This window comes from Entelurus aequoreus, linkage group LG01 (genome assembly GCF_033978785.1).
Source record: "Entelurus aequoreus isolate RoL-2023_Sb linkage group LG01, RoL_Eaeq_v1.1, whole genome shotgun sequence".
In the NCBI taxonomy this organism is placed as follows: domain Eukaryota; kingdom Metazoa; phylum Chordata; class Actinopteri; order Syngnathiformes; family Syngnathidae; genus Entelurus; species Entelurus aequoreus.
Genome location: NC_084731.1, coordinates 35,967,034 through 35,984,905, shown reverse-complemented (window position 1 = coordinate 35,984,905; position 17,872 = coordinate 35,967,034). Strand labels below are relative to the sequence as shown.

Here is a 17,872-nt window from a genome sequence, read left to right as displayed (position 1 = left end):
TTGTATTTCATTTTATTTATTAAACCATATCCAATTGTATTTACAATCTGCAAAGTGTGTGAAAATACCGTCTAAACATCACAAAATGCATTTTGAATATTCCACACTAAATATCTACGGCAATTTCCGTAGATTCTACGTCACTGTAGTATCGCTTCTGCACTCTGACCATATTTTCAGATCAGTCATACTGGAAATACGCAACAATTGGAAAGAGATGTGCTGTTTGTCGTTTACAATCCTTATGTAAGACAAGAACACACATGCTTAGTTTTTTTATGCATTCTAAATTGTAAATACATAGCTAACAACTGAGTCAACAGATCGAGGGTGCTCTAGTGTGCCCATTATACCCTCTTAAAACATCCAGAAACCTCCAACAATAATCCATTTACATGTTGTGACCTGTAAATTAACCAAATATAAGTGATATTCTTATTATAAGCGCCAATGCAGACGGCCTATGGTTAGCAGTGAGCTAATGCTAGTTTACACTGCTATTGTTGACACACTAAACCGGCGGCTGCTTCGTCTCAAACTTGCTAAAAGTAAACTCTAGATTATAATTCATGCATCTCTCACCTGGTAGTAGACAAATGTGGCCATGGTCCAAGAGGCTGGTCCACTTTGACGTCTCCCAAGATGGTGAAAAAGACAGGAGTTGCTGCAACTTGGAGGATTGCGGCGATTGAATCTTCATCTAAACGGGATTATGGGAGCCTCCCGTCGGTCGGCATCCCAGCAAGAGTGGAGATAGTACAGTAAGTGTTTGTTTTATTATCGTTTGTTCGTATGTTTAGCACCTAGCAATGCTGCTGATGCTATATAATGTCACAATAAATCTGAATCTGTTTTGCACTCGGCTTCTAATACTTATTGTTCATCCTCTTTGTGTTCGGACTCAAAAATCTAAGGTTCTGGATCATAATTTCCCCCAAACTAATCGTTGTTGGCTCTCACAACGTCAGCTTGATTAGCACTGTTGTTGATGGGGAAGAGATCTTTGGTTCCTAATGCTACATCATGCGAACATGTGACTGGCTTGCTCATAATCTCTCAAATTGGCCTGGGAATCTCTGTGAGATTGATACTATTTTGATCAAATCTATTATTCCCCAAACTTTAGAAGTCATAAATAAAAATAAAAGAAATACATTAAAAAAAAAAAAAAAAAAAAAAAAAAAATATATATATATATATATATATATATATATATATATATATATATATATATATATATATATATATATATATATATATATATATAATTTTTTATATATATATATATATATATACGTATATATATATATATATATATATATATATATATATATATATATATATATATATATTTTTTTTTAAATATATATATATATATATATATATATATATATATATATATATATATATATATATATATATATATATATATATATATATATTAATAGCTTCAATATAGAGGCAATTTGTGTTTACACTCTACTGGTACTTTAAGTAATTAGGGTTTTATTTTCCTACATTCAAGCACAGTGTTGCAGTCCAAATTTTTGTATTGTTACAGTGGCCACAACAGTTAAATAAAACATTTGCCTTGTTTTGATGAATTCTTAGGCCTACTGTGTTTTATTGTTGGACAGTATGGTGGTACTTGGAGAGCCAAGTGTTGTAGGTTGTGAGTTCAAACCCCGACCGAGTCATACAAAAGACTATAAAAATGGGACTCATTACCTCCCTGCTTGGCACTCAGCATCAAGGGTTGGAATTGGGGGTTAAATCACCATAAATGATTCCCGAGCGCGGCCACCGCTGCTGCCCACTGCTCCCCTCACCTCCCAGGTGGTGAACAAGGGGATGGGTCAAATGCAGAGGACACATTTCACCACACCTAGTGTGTGTGTGACAATCATTGGTACTTTAACTTTTCTGAGGTGGTACTTGGTGAAAAAAATGTTGAGAACCACTGCACTATGGCAGTGTTTTTCAAACTTTTTTGAGCCAAGGCACATTTTTTTCATTGGAAAAAATCCGGAGGCACACAAAACAAAAAAAATGAAGCCGATATTGACAATAAAAAGTTGTTCTCGCAATTGTTGGATATGAGTTCAAACCATAACCAACTATGCATCACTGTAGCTCTTGTTTCAAGTACTGTCACAACCTGTCACATCATGACGTGACTTATTTTGAGTGTTTTGGTGTTTTCCTGTGTCTAGTGTTTTACTTATTGTCTTGCGCTCCTATTTTAGTGGTTTTTCCTCTTTTGTCTGTATTTTCCTGTAGCAGTTTCATGTCTTCCTTTGAGCGCTATTCACCATTGTTTTAGCAATCAAGGCTATTTAAGTTGTGCGGACGCTATCCTTCTTTGTGGGAACATTGTTGATTGTGATGGCATGTGCAGATGTACTTTGTGGACGCCGTCTCTGCTGCACATTCCGTAAGTCTTTGGTGTCGTCCAGCATTCTGTTTTTGTTTACTTTGCAGACAGTTCAGTTTTTAGTTTTGTTTTGCATAGCCTTTTCTTAGCGGCACTCGCCTTTTGTTTATTTTTGGTTTAAGCTTTAGGTACCTTTTTACGTACACGCTGCCTCCCGCTGTCGTCTGCATATTGTTATCACGACAAACCATCAGCACACAGTGGTTGAAAAACACTGCACTAAGGCACTGGTTGACATAGCAATTAGCTTATCTTTACTAAGGTCGTGTAGTCCAGGTAATTCAATCACGCTACACTTAGCTGGCTAACTACAGCGATCTTCATGTGTAAAAAAACAAAGACTTTTAAACTTGTATGTAATCTTTTGAAATATTCTTGAAAATCTGCATAAACATACAAATAATTGTTAACGTCTAAGAGAAGACCTAAATAAAATAGCTACATTTTATTTTAGTCAAGAATCAAAACAATCCAAAAAAATGAATCTTTTTTTGTCTCTGTTTATTTTGAGTTCTATCTTAAGAAAGTACTTAGTTGGTTACAGTATTTTAGTCAGAGTCCTGAATAAAGTCTTTTTTTTTTTAACTTTATACACGAGTCTGAGTTGGACAATGTCTCCATCTGCTGGGCAAGATGGGAAAACTGCAAAAAAAATAAAAATAATAATACAGTACATTAAAAACACTTTTCTATGTCCTGTTTGTGATGCCAAAAATGGTGCAAAATTAGTAATTTAGTGAATAATAATACAAAAATTGAAGACAAAAGACAAAGACTATTTGTCTTCAACGTAGTCTTTAATGACTGCATGTGCGAGGGTAGGAGTTACAAAATTCTACAGACTAGAGATGATAATATATCCTGTGTCTATCATACATTGTTATTTATTATTTACGCAAGTCAGAGTTCAGCATTCAATCCAAGGGAAATATTTCTAGTGTGTTTATGATCATGACACCACATGGTTGAAGCTATCATCACGTTTCTAGTACAAATGACACGCTAGTGCTTTCAAGTGCAGTACTTCAAAGTATAGTACATAGTACATATACAGTTCATAGCATAGTACATGGTAAATAAACAGTACATAGTATATGATAACTGCATTCATTCCTAGGTCCAAGTTATGTGGAATGGTGTGTTTATTGAAGCCTTTATAAAAATGCTAACATCTGTTAGCTCAGATGGCTAAACACACTTTTTAGCTACTTTGTGCTTTAGTCGTTAGTTTGAATTTGAATATTGAAAACAAATCACGACGTCAGAGCGTATTGTAACTTCATTTGGGAGAAGTAGTATCGTAAATGTACTATGAGGTTTAATAGGATATTAATATGCTGCTTGTACTAGAATTACTCAGCAACATTTTGAGTTGTGCAATTAAAGTATTTCTTGGTCTCATTTAAGAACCACAAACAATATTTGCCACCACGAGGCGATACGGCGTACAACAAAAGTTTGACGTTTTTTGTTTTCTTCCGAGTTAAATTGACTTGTTTAGTGTCAAGCCCGCTGTGTAAACAAGAACCAAATCAACGTACGGCATGCCGCACCGTACCGTACCACAAGGTAAACATGTGGCTACAGCTGAAGGGGAAATAATCCTCCTTATTCGGGTATTATTTAGGGCAGGGGTGTCAAACGTACGGCCGAAAAGATGATGAGTTTGCCAAGTATAAAAATGAGCTGTTTTTTTTTTTTCAATGAAAGAAACTGCTGTTCTAAATGTGTCCACTGGATGTCACAATAGTAATTCTGTTAGACAAGCAAACGGTTTATACCAAGGCCAAGCAACAGGTACACAATAAAGGGTGACTGTGGCTCCTCCTCCTCGACCCACATGAAACTTAAAACCTGCCGTTTTACGTCTTTTGCTTCGAACACATCGTCATTTAGCACCCTTACTTACCCATTTTGAATAGTTTTTACCTCCGTTTCTTACGGATTGTTGAGTTAGCACTGGATTGATATGTGGACATGACAAAGGAGGTATTTGATACCTAGAAGATGTTGTGTTTTTGTTCAATCCCAGAAAGACTGTGACTTAAAATTTAATCCTGGCTTTGTTGATACACTGAGACCAAGTCTAAGCATTTTGTGTTTTTTGAAGCTGCACCAATTTCCTCAGACTTTTCGACAAACTTGAAGTGTTTTGTCCAGAGGTTTATTTGTGATTTGTACATTTTCATAATGTGCTTGTTTTATTTTTGGCCAAAATACAACAAAGAAAACAACCTGGAGTTGTCTTTATTATTAAGTTATCATGCCGTGATTTTACCATTCCGGCCCACTTGGGCTAAAATGAGTTTGACACCCTGCGTCTATTTCAGCGAAGCCCACAACATGAGGACCAGAAGCAGTCAAGTAAATCGAGACATATAAAAGTCTTTTTATTGTCTTTTTTTTTTTTTTACATTTGCCATCCAAGTTGTGTTTACTTCTACTGCCACGACACAGTTCAAATCCCCCCCACAGCGTATGGATTTAATTCCAGGCCCTGCCCCTTTCCGTTAAGCCCCACCCTCCTCCTGCGCCAAGCTGCCAATTTTAGCCTCACATACTTGAATTCCGATAAAAGAGTTCAACACGACGACACGTTGAAAAGTACCAGCCGATGGTGTATTTGTACCCTAAAAGTAATGCAGTACTTTGTAGTGCAAAAAGTTGTGTAACTCCTAAAGATTCAGCAACTATGCTAATGATCCAAATATCGATATATTGATATCCAGGATGGTGTCAGTATTTTTTTCTGTGTTTCTATGTTTTGAAATATGTTGTAACTTGTTTAAGTGTATTTTTTAAATTATGGGAAATAAGATGATGGAAGGATTTGAGTAAGTTGTTATTGACTTTACTACTTTGTACTAACAATCAGTAGTAAAAATGATACAAATTGGTGCTATTATTACATCGTCTTCTTATGATATGTTTAAGTTGTTTATTTAGTTCCTTTATTCTGGTTATAATCATGGCAAAGTCATTCCACGATCTTGAAATATTTCAAGTAACAATGATCTACTGAGTGTCAGATTGATGGCAACATTTAGGCTTTATGCTAATAAGTAGGTGTATAGTGACTGTACTGTATGAGAAATTACAAGCCTTCTACAAGTTAGCTTGTTTGTCTGAAGAGGACGAGGAGTTGGACGGGGATGGGGACGGCGCTTTGGGGAACACCCTGTCAGTGGGAGTCATGCCCGGACTTCCCAGACCTGAAGAACTGGAGCTACTGGATCGGTGCGGGTTCTGACCCTGTGTGAGTACGGGAGCCGGCCTCACTGGTCTGACGGGCGGCGGCCTGACGGGCGCGTTGGGCCTTCGTGCCGCTAGGGCAGGTTTGAAGGTTGTCATGGTTTCAGAGGAGGAGCTGCTGCTGCTCCTCCTTTGGGCTGCGTCGGGATCTCTGATGGCCATGGTGTGAAGGGGACTACCTGGTACCTCCTGACCAGGACCAGAACCAACAGAGTGTTTTAGAGGCTCCAGCGTGTCCAGGACCACATCTGGAGCGTGTTTGGCAACGTTCTGTCTCTCCAGCTCACGCAGCTCATCAAGTGCAGTGTTCATGGTTTTCTCGATGTCCTGACAGACACAGCAGAGGGAAAAAGGATGTTAGATTATGAAAATGATGAATGAAGAAGTGATCATAGAGCAGGGGTGTCAAACATACGGCCCAAGAGCCGGATCAGGCCCGCCAACAGGTTTTATCCAGCCCGCGAGATGAGTTTGCTAAGTATAAAAATGAAACTGAAATTTTTGAATGAAAGAAACAGCTGTTCTAAATGTGTCCACTAGATGTCGCAATAACAATTCTTTGTATCTTTGCAGATGACGCTACATATGTACAAAATAAACCACATGATGTTAGTACATCAGTCGAGGAAAATCATCAAACTACATAAACAACATACTGTAAATTGATGTTGACAAATTTTTTTCATCTTGATAGATTGAAAATGAACACCAATGAGTTGACTGATGAACATTATCACATAATTTATTCAAAAAAATATAAATAACGACAAATAAAGATAGAATACTATTAACCGCAACATGTAAGTGTAAAAAAAACAAACCAACAACATTATGGTTTGGACAATTTCAGAATGTGCTTCTTTTATTTTTAAACAAAGAAAACAATCTGAAGTTGTCTTTATTTTTAAGTTATCGTGCCGTGATTTTACCAGTCCGGCCCACTTGGGAGTAGATTTTTCTCCATGTGGCCCCCGATCTAAAATGAGTTTGACACCCCTGTCATAGAGACATCAGAAGCACATCAGCTGAGTATGGAGGCCTGTGCTCGTTCATCTTTTTCCACAAAGGAATCAAACTTCAGGACTTTTGCTTCCAAAAATCCAATAGTTCAGTTTTTATACTTTCAATATTTTCATTTTCACATTTTCAATATTTTCAATTTCACATTTAACAATAGGATTATCACTGTGGTTATAGTTTGCATGCCTTGTTCCATCTTTCTCGTATTTTTACATTCCATGAAAAAAAACACGCAGAGTATCATTATTTTTCCGCACTATAAAGCGCACCAAATATAAGCCACACCCACTTCACTTTTATGTCGGCCATATATCATAATATTCACACAGATTCTTGTGTTTACTGTAACAAAAGAAAGTGTTTGTACCACAAATATCTTCATCATCCTCTTCCTCCGCTGCACTGAACCTGCTGAAGTATTTTTTGAAGTCATATGGACTCAGAATTGCTCCGCCCGACATTTTGTCTTTTTTACTTTCATTTTGAGGCCTATGAGCTCATTGTGTCTTCAACTATTTCACTGGGCTGATGTGCATGGTCGTAACTACCATTGAGGACACGAAAGAAGATGATATGACTAACTGCAAATATGCTCTGTGTAGGCCATCGTGTGTGCTGTCCATCACCATGCGGTCGCTCATCCTCTCTCAATATAGCATCTTTGGTCATGCAACTCCAAACAACAACGTAACGCAATGAAGTTCACTTTTAATTTAGACATCATCTGATCCAAAATGTGCTGTCAACATAACTTTAAAATTAAATTATACGGATGTCACTAAGTTGGTTTCACCTGAATGAAATGGATGGGAAACGCTGTCGGTATGATACTGGTGTCACGTGAGTGCCTGAAATGTAAAACACACTCTGTGCATAGGGCTTCGCTGTCTTTATGGGGCCCCGTTTTGTGTAAAGAAGTGCCTGTCAAATGTGAATTATCGAATTTTACCCCAAAACTATTCCTGGCCACATCATGTCACTGATTAGAATATGAAGAAATATTTTTATTTGAATTCCAAGTTAATAGTACTTGGAATTCAAAGCACAAGGTCTTGGGTACAAACCAGTGTCAGAGTTGTAAAGTTTTTAAATTTATGATTTAATTATTTTGAAATTGTTTATTACGCTTAACTTTAGCATGGTAATTCAAAAAGTGGATCGTTCATTGTGTTGCTCACAGTGATATTACTCATACTGTTAGAATAATTGTATCTAAGTTGTCACAAAACTTTGTGTTGCCATGAGTTCCCGGCGAGAATACAAAAGCTGTCTTTAAACCTACCAAGAAGAAGGCTTGTAAAACTCCACTGTGTAGGAGGGAAGCAACATGAAGGTGTTCTGTTTCTTTGATGTATTGTAATCAACAGAAATATATTGTCTTGACCCGAGATCTACAAAGCGAAGAGGAAGCAGGACCAGACTCCCCTCCAGGCACCGCTTCTTTGAACTGTTTTACGCCCTTTTCTGTGAACTGTTTTACGACCTTTTCTTTGAACTGTTTTAATCAAAGGCGATGGCTGTTTATGACCCCCGTCCCTTAGAAACAGCTGTTGCCATGTAATAAAGTCCAAATAAAAGAGGAGGCGTACAATCTTTCACCAGAGCGTAGTGGAGACTGTGCAAGAGTACATCCTAGACGTCTCTCCTCAATTGAGCCAAATATAATTCTGTCTCTGTTTAATTCCTTGCTTCTTGTCTTGTTTAATAGATGTCATCAGTGTTTGAACCTGACACATATGGTGTCGGGATTTCAGCCTTTCAAAGCTCCTCTTGGACCACCAATTTCGGAATACGGTATTTGGCAAATCCTGGTTACGGCCCTGCTGATGTGACAAGGATACATTTACTGGCAGTATTAAGCTCGTGAACCCGGAAAAAATCCATAAATGATTGTGTTATTATTGTGTAAGCTGCAAGGTTTAAAGTGTGGGAAAAAAGTTGTGGCTTATAAATTGGATGTTACATAACTGTCTGAAATTAATGTGAGTCTTGCAACAATTCACAATTATGGCGAGTCAAATTAGAGAAAAATAAATCAATCTTTAAATAATTACCTAAGTGCGTCATTAATTCATTATAATTGGAACAAAATACATAAATAAATGTATAAATAAATGTATAAATAAATAAATAAATAAATACAAACAAAAAAAACAAAAACGCTGTCGTTGTGTCCTTGGGCAGGACACTTCACCCTTTGTCCCCGGTGCCGCTCACACCGGTGAAATGAATGATGAATGATAGGTGGTGGTCGGAGGGGCCGTAGGCGCAAATTGCAGCCACGCTTCCGTCAGTCTACCCCAGGGCAGCTGTGGCTACGAAAGTAGCTTACCACCACCAGGTGTGAATGATTGATGGGTTCAGAAAAACATGTAAAGCGACTTTGGGTACTTAGAAAAGCGCTATATAAATCCGAGGTATTATTATTATTATTATAAATGTGTCATTTATGTACAATTACAATAAATCATTTATTATTTCAACAATTAATGAATAATTTAATTGATTACTGATTCCAGAAAAATATGTACAGTAGTTTATTTGTTTCAAATGGTAGTAGTGTGTTGTTAATCTAAAGAAATTAAACATCACTTTTGTTTTTTTTAATGAACCATTTTTCCTCCATGATGTTTGCCAAGGGTTTGGCTTAAACGTTGCAATCATCATGAAGGATAAATATTATATTTTTGAACGTGTGAAATAATCTGCTTTCATGACACAAACACTGATAAACTAAGCAGCGTAGTGGTCTCATTACTTGATACTTCCTGTCTGTCCCTCCCTTCCAGTGTGCAATAAAATAAAGACATTGTTCTTTATTATTACTGTTTAATTTCACCTTTGTGTACATTTGTGTACCGACCTTGATGTGTTCTGTGTAGTTCTGGTAGAAGGAACACCTGTCAATTAATCGTGCAGGTGTACCTAATTTTGTGGTAACTCACGTCAGCGAGCGCTTCAGCCTCGAAAGTCTTGTGGTGTCCAACGCTGGCGTGTCGAGGCGTGGCGGGAGACGACCGCTGAAAAGTGGTGAGACGCCGTTTCTCCGGGCTGTCTGTCAGGCTTCTGCTCACCGCCATTTTGTGAGGGCTGCAGGGCCGTGGCGCCACCTTTGGGGGCAGGTCGGCGTGTCTGGTGGGGCTCTGATCTTCGCCGTTTCTGTGGCGCTGGAGCGGAGCGCCTTCAGAACGCACTCGCAGCCTGGAAGGAGGACGTCGGGGCATCAGGTGGACACTCAGGTGCGCTAAATACGACAAACTTTACCTTCCCAAAGCGGCCCCGAAGCGTTGTTCCAGAGAATGTTCTGGCAAAGACTGTTGCTCGTGTCTGGACGAGGAGCGCTCGTCATGGTAACCGCTGCTGGCCTCACTGCTCGGGATGCTGTCTGAGAAGGCGTCGTCCCTTCAGCACAAAGACATTGTGTCCTCACCAACATGAGGAGACATGAATGTACATCTTCACCTACATGTCCTGCACCACAATGTACTGATGAGGGATCAGACCGTCCACGCCGTTATGGCGCCCCTCCCACCAGTCGTCAGACGCCCGCAGGTACAGTAAGAGCGACGCTCCCTTCTTGAAGGAAAGTTCCCTGGGACTTCGACCGACGTAGTCAAACTTGGCGATGGCCTCGATCTGCTCCAACTCTGACAAACACCAAGATAAACCTTTGATAGTAATCTGATTACTTTCACACTACAAAATAACAAAAATATTCTACTTCTTAAAAAAATGTTGCTGTCGATGTTGTTGGGACAATATTTTATCCACTTAATAAAGGCATAAATCACGCATTGTTAATAATATTAATGACTGCACATTTTTCGAACTCAAGTTAGGCCTTTTTCTTTTACATAAACTTTGAGTAAATGGAATACCCCCTTGCGTTTCCACCAAAAACTACCTGGGTAAATAAAGTTCCACAGGAGCTATTTTAGTTCCTGGTAGCAAAGTGGGACCTTTGGGAGTTCCAAGGAACCTTAGAGGGGCGGGCTGTGCTGTCGAACGCTGATTGGTCGAACACAGTCGGGGTGTTTCTAAAACTTCGTATTCAAAGGTTCAACCACCATGAGAATGGAGTATGCAAATAATTGAATTGAAGTATTTATTTCAAACCTGCACAGTACAACAACACATTTTTTTTTACATCTTGGCGGAGACATTTGTGCAAGGCTTGAAAAGGGGTTGGATGAAGCAGATGCTTATAATATCCCAACCCCTCTCACTCATTCCACATTTAACATAAACAATATAATACAAGAACAATACCATACAAACAAAAACAAGAACAACTCCTGTACACTAACAATACAATACCCCTGTTAGTATGAGACAAGACAAGACGAGACAAAACACACGCACACACACACACACACACACACACACACAAACACACACACACACACACACACACACACACACACACACACACACACACACACACACACACACACACACACACACACACACACACACACACACACACACACACACAAACACACACACACACAAACACAGGCCCAAACACTCTCTGACCACGCTGTAAAAACTGAAATCTAAGTAAGATTAAATATCTCAAATAAGGGTGATATTTGCTTGTTTTCTGTCTGATAAGATAATTCTTCTCACTAAGCAGATTTTATGTTTTACTTGTTTTAAGGGTTTTGGTCCTAAATGATCTCAGTAAGATATTACAGCTTGTTGCTGAGATTTTATGACCTATATTGAGTAAAACATGCTTGAAATTAGAATATCAACTGATGCAAAGCTGTCATCAACACTCACAAGTATAAAACTACTTTTTTTAAAGTAGTAGTTTCTTATTTCAAGCATGAAACAAAAAAATCATGATGCAGAGCGCATATCATTATGTCAAGATAATGGCACTAGCATTTACTTAATTTAAGAATATGTTTCAACATATTGAGCAAAAAAGGTCTCATTTTATTTTTCTACCAAGAAAAGTGCACTTGTTATTAGTGAGAAAATTACGGAGCCCCTAAAGGGACATGGGAATTTTTTTTTTTTTTAGACATGTATCTCGTGGCCATGAGAAAGTATCTCGTGGCCACGAGAAACTTTCTCGTGGCCACGAGAAACTTTTTATTAAAAAAAAAATAAAATAAAAAAATTTTTTTTTTTTTTTTTTTTGGATGCGTGCTGATGGTTTGGTGTGTGTTAAAATGGCAATTTAGGAGTTAATATGGCTGTATTTCCAATTAGGACTTTCCCCCATGTGTGTTGTGGCAAAATGTGAATGCTTGATTAGTAGGTGTGAGACAAACACTTTATCTTCCTGGTTATTGTAACGCTACGTGTTTGACATTATTTAAGACTTTATCATGCCCGGGAAAGGACAGTTTTTCTCTTCTGTGGCTGTGGGGGTGGGCGTGGCTTGCGGACCTGCAGCGAAGCGGAGTGTGTCCGTTAGTCCCATGTTGATGTGATCAAACTTCTTTCTTGCTTGGAAGATACACACACAATTGTAACTGTTATTTCTTCCTGCACATAATAAATATGTACAAGGTGTTTGGATGTATTCATTTATGTAAAATTGTCATTAAATGTAATACTGCCTGACAAAAAGTGATTCAACGTACGTAATATTTTGATATTTACACATCGCATATTTACACACGCGCATCTGACAAGAATACCCTTATGTGCATTACATATATCAACATCAACTACCTACTGTACTGTTTACTTGTTGAAATACCCTTTTTAGAGCAAATATCTACCCATATAATTTATATGTGTATATATAATATATAAGTCCTAATTGGAAATACAGCCATATTAACTCCTAAATTGCCATTTTAACACACACCAAACCATCAGCACGCATCCAATGCTTTCTCGTGGCCACGAGAAACTTTCTCGTGGCCACGAGAAACTTTTTATTAAAAAAAAAAAAAAAAAAAAAAAAAAAAAATTATTTATTTATTATTATTTTTTTTTTATAAAAAGTTTCTCGTGGCCACGAGATACATGTCTAAAAAAAAAAAAATTCCCATGTCCCTTTAGGGCAGGGGTGTCAAACGTACGGCCCGAGGGCCGGATCAGGCCCGCGGACAATTTTATCCGGCCCGCGGGATGAGTTTGCAAAGTATGAAAATGTACCTGAAATTTTTGAATGAAAGAAACTGCTGTTCTAAATGTGTCCACTGGATGTCACAATAGCAATTCTTTGTATTAAAGTTAAAGTACCAATGATTGTCACACACACACTAGGTGTGGTGAAATTCATCCTCTGCTTTTGACCCATCCCCTTGTTCACTTCCTGGGAGGTGAGGGGAGCAGTGAGCAGCAGCGGTGGCCGCGCTCAGGAATCATTTTTGGTGATTTAACCCCCAATTCCAACCTTTGATGCTGAGTGCCAAGCAGGGAGGTAATGGCTCCCATTTTTATAGTCTTTGGTACGACTCGGCCGGGGTTTGAACTCACGACCTACCGATCTCAGGGCGGACACTCTAACCACAAGGCCACTGAACATGTGTAATAGTGCCTATTATTCGGGCACTATTAACAAGTGATGCACCGAAAATGTGGTCTTCTTAATTAGAAACCGAAACCGGATGTTGTGATAAAATATTGTTTCTTTGGCCTACCACTAGGTCAGGAGTGTCAAACGTACGGTATTTTAATACACACACACCGAGCACCCACTGGCAGAAATGTAGATCGGCACCTATGACAGTATCAGTCAAGGAAAATGATCAAACTACATAAATAACACACTGTAATTTGATTTTGATAGCATTTTCTTATCTTGATAGATTGGACATTAACACCAGTGAGTTGACTGATGAACATTATTACATAATTTATTCAGAAAATATAAATAACAACAAATAAAGTATCTATACTATTAACGGCAACAGGTAATTGTAAAAAAAAACAAAAAAAAACAGGATTTGTTCTTGTTCTATTTTTAAACAAAGAAAACAATCTGAAGTTGTCTTTATTTTTAAGTTATCGTGCCGTGATTTTACCAGTCCGGCCCACTTGGGAGTTGATTTTTCTCCATGTGGCCCCCGATCTAAAATGAGTTTGACACCCCTGCTTTAGGGGCTCCGTAGAAAATACTTATTTTAAGGTATTTTTTGGGTTCATTGAGGTTAGCTAATTTTACTTGTTTTGGAAAGTCTCAACAAGCCGAATTTTCTTGTTCTATTGGCAGATAATTTTGCTTAGTTCAAGTAAAATACCCCTCATTTTTGTATTTTTTTTTCTTGTTTTTGAACACTGACTTTTTGCAGTGCATACACCTCTTTCCCATAGCTCTGTGCTGACGGCATTACTCTCTTTCCTCCTCGTACTTCTTCAGTACTTCTTTATTAAACAGTGTTTTAAATTGAATCATGTTAGAACACGTTTTTAACTCGTCCCCTAAGTTGTTTTACAGAGTGACAATTTCTTATTTCTTGTGTTTCTACTAAAACATACAGTACTTGACAGTGGATCATACTTGCCAACCCTCCCGATTTACCCGGGAGTGTCCCGATTTTTAGTGCCTCTCACGGAAATCTACCAGGGCCACCGTTCTCACACAGTTCTCCCTATTTCAACCCGGACAACAGTATTGCTACACCATCCTTCACCGGGCGTCGTTTCTGGCTGAACAATAATAACGGTTACACCTCGAAGTCAAGCGCGGCAATCAGAACAGAAGAAGCAGAAGAAGAGACATCATGTGTCAGACATGGCGAGAAAGAAGAGGAAACACGCGTTCTCTGCCTATGTACTGTATGTATAGGCTATGTTTTGAGTTCTTTTTGATGATTACTTTTATATCTAACATACATTGCATAGATTGATGGCTAATCTGAGCAATGTTTGTCTTTTTTGTTTTTGTTTTATTTCGTCTTTTGTTATTTATTCATATGTTATTTATAGTTATGTATATAAGCCTACTCAGTGGCCTTGTGGTTAGAGTGTCCGCCCTGAGATCGGCAGGTCGTGAGTTCAAGCCCCGACCGAGTCATACCAAAGACTATAAAAATGGGACCCATTTCCTCCCTGCTTGGCACTCAGCATCGAGGGTTGGAATTGGGGGTTAAATCACCAAAATGATTCCTGAGCGTGGCCACCGCTGCTGCTCACTGCTCCCCTCACCTCCCAGGGGGTGGAACAAGAGGATGGGTCAAATACAGAGGATAATTTCACCACACCTAGTGGGTTTGTGACTATCAGTGGTACTTTAACTTTAAAACTTGATTTTATTCATTGAAATATCACCACCATCCACCATTTGCACAGGTACTGTGGACTGGCATTTTGTTTGTCAAATAAATGAACACGGCAAAATTCAAATATTTCATTTTTCTTTTTTTCTTTCTTTGCGGCCCTTTTGAATATCTCCTTAATTCTAAGGTCTCAAGATTGGCAAGTATGCATTGGAGAGAAAGAAGAACGAAAGGAACTTTCGACTTGCAGGAAATTTTGTGTGGCATCTTCGTGCTGAAGAACGCTGATTTGTGGAACTATTTTGCAATTTTTCGGTCTTTAAACTAGTGTGCAGTTTCTTGCTGTTTGTGAATCTTTACAAACTTAATTTCAATATGCATAGCTACAAGAAGTGGACGGACTCTTTTAAACTTATTTACAGAGGAATATAAAGTATTCAGTCGGACTTCGCAGCGGCAACTCGAGTTGCTCACTGGGACTACGACCTCTTAGTTTGATGAGAAATGTGAACTAAAGGTTTAGTGGAACAAAGCTAAATAACATCAAATATTTAATATTTACTTTGTTACATGTTGTAAAAGTAGTCAGTGACACGCCCTCAGTGTAGTTATTTGTATCAACCGAAATGAACCGAATGCTAATGCTAAACAGCTTGTGTTGTTGCTGTGGGGTAAACACTGACATTTATTATTTATATATTGTTATTTACAGCTGAAATAGACCAAAATGACTCGCCTGACCCTCACGAATTCATAATTTATTGACGGGATGAGTTTCTGACTGTTGGACACTGTGGACAAAAACCTAACCATCCATCCATCTTCTACCGCTTGTCCTTTTCAGGGTCGCTGGGTGGTCTGGGGGGTCGTGGGGCTGGAGCCTATCCCAGCTGCACTCAGGCGGTAGGCAGGGTACACCCTGGACAAGTCGCCACCACATCGCAGGGCCAACACCTTTTTATGTAAAATCTGGTACTCTTTGTTTTTAAATCGTATCGTTTTGTAAATTATTGCTTTGTATTTCACTTACCCACACCTTGTTAAAATAAATATGACCTATCATTGTCTGTTTATATTACACATAATATCAAAATAGAAATATACTGTATCACTCATCCATCCGTCATTAGCCTGATTTGTATTGACTACTGGCATACTTGCCAACCTTGAGACCTCCGAATTCGGGAGATGTGGGGGGCGGGGTTTGGGGGTGGCGAGGTTTGGTGATAGCGGGGGTGTATATTGTAGCCCGGAAGAGTTAGTGCTGCAAGGGATTCTGGGTATTTGTTCTGTTGTGTTTATGTTGTGTTACGGTGCGGATGTTCTCCCGAAATGTGTTTGTTATTCTTGTTTGGTGTGGGTTGACAGTGTGGCGCATATTTGTAACAGTGTTAAAGTTGTTTATACGGTCACCCTCAATGTGACCTGTATGGCTGTTGTTCATCAAGTACCGTATTTTTCGGACTATAAGTCGCAGTTTTTTTCATAGTTTGGCCGGGGGTGCGACTTATACTCAGGAGCGACTTATGTGTGAAATTATTAACACATTACCGTAAAATATCAAATAATATTATTTAGCTCATTCACGTAAGAGACTAGCCGTATAAGATTTCATCGGATTTAGCGATTAGGAGTGACAGATTGTTTGGTAAACGTATAGCATGTTCTATATGTTATAGTTATTTGAATGACTCTTACCATAATATGTTACGTTAACATACCAGGCACGTTCTCAGTTGGTTATTTATGCGTCATATAACGTACACTTATTCAGCCTGTTGTTCACTATTCTTTATTTATTTGAAATTGCCTTTCAAATCTCTATTCTTGGTGTTTTATCAAATACATTTCCCCAAAAAATGTGACTTATACTCCAGTGCGAATTATATATGTTTTTTCCCTTCTTTATTATGCATTTTCGGCCAGTGCGACTTATACTCCGGAGCGACTTATACTCCGAAAAATACGGTATGTCTTGCAGTCACTTACGTGTGTCTGTAGAAGCCGCATACAACATGCGACTTGGCCGGCACGCTGTTTGTATGGAGAAAAAGCGGACGCTAAAGGCAATGCCATCGCGGCACGCCTTTAATATTGTTGTCTTGGTGAAAATCGGGAGAAATTCGGGAGAATGGTTGGCCCAGGAGATTTTCGGGAGGGGCACTGAAATTCGCGAGTCTCCCGGAAAAATCGGGAGGGTTAGCAAGTATGACTACTGGTGGAAACACAAACACACATTTCTACAAGTTTAAGTTCCTGAACTCGGTCCCTTATCAAATGTGGTATCAATTTTATTGTTTTATTCCAGATATTCCAAACTTTTTAAGACTTTTTAAGGCCTTGAAAATTAAAAGTTGTATTTGAGCCTTTTTAATGAACCTTTTCAACAAAACTGTCCAATTATAATCTGCCACAAGGTTTGATCTTTGGCCCGTTATTACATTAATGGCGTACCACACATTTGTCCATCTAATATACAGTACTTAGTCAGATGTACACAGACAATGCTGTGTTGTAGGGCCAAAAAAAATAACACTGCTATGTCAGAGTATGCTCACATTTACACCTTAATGTTGCCAGGTCAGTTGAAAAAATTTAAAAAATACTCAGGGTAGTTCAAGGTTTGACGTATTTAGGAGTTGTGTAGTTTTTACAGAAATCTTTTCAGCAGCAAGTTAAAACAACTAAATAAAGTCAAGTATAAAATATTCAGTTTCAGATTCACAGTATAAGAAATAAACTCTGCTAAATTGTACTTTAATTCAATGATTATGCATTTTTAAATGACAAATACATCCACAGTATTAAAAGTAGTAAATAAAAGGACCAGCATGTATCATTATTGCAGAATACTAGAGAAATATAAAATAATGAATTGTGAAAACTTAATAAAGTATGCTGATTTAGTTTTTGTAAAACCGATTTCTTAAACTTTGCAGCACCGCCTCCTGTCTAAAACACGGTAAGAGAAAAGATA

The 17,872-nt window shown here is 38.3% G+C and overlaps 1 protein-coding gene across 4 annotated transcripts in view; it reads right to left on the bottom strand.

The window, feature by feature from the left end:
* Positions 1-2,953: 2,953 nt before the first annotated feature.
* Positions 2,954-17,872, bottom strand: part of LOC133651184 (SLIT-ROBO Rho GTPase-activating protein 3-like) — a 121,783-nt gene continuing 106,864 nt past the window's right edge. For 2 of the 4 annotated variants that reach the window (XM_062049185.1, XM_062049194.1), the window contains exons 19-22: positions 10,173-10,353; positions 9,971-10,108; positions 9,652-9,907; positions 2,954-6,013 (exon numbers count right to left, since the gene is read on the bottom strand). In XM_062049185.1, the coding sequence (XP_061905169.1) occupies positions 5,540-6,013; positions 9,652-9,907; positions 9,971-10,108; positions 10,173-10,353 (1,049 nt within the window). In that variant the 3' untranslated portion in view covers positions 2,954-5,539. The remainder of the gene's footprint in view (positions 6,014-9,651; positions 9,908-9,970; positions 10,109-10,172; positions 10,354-17,872) is intronic. The other 2 variants (XM_062049204.1, XM_062049212.1) reach the window with 1 other exon arrangement.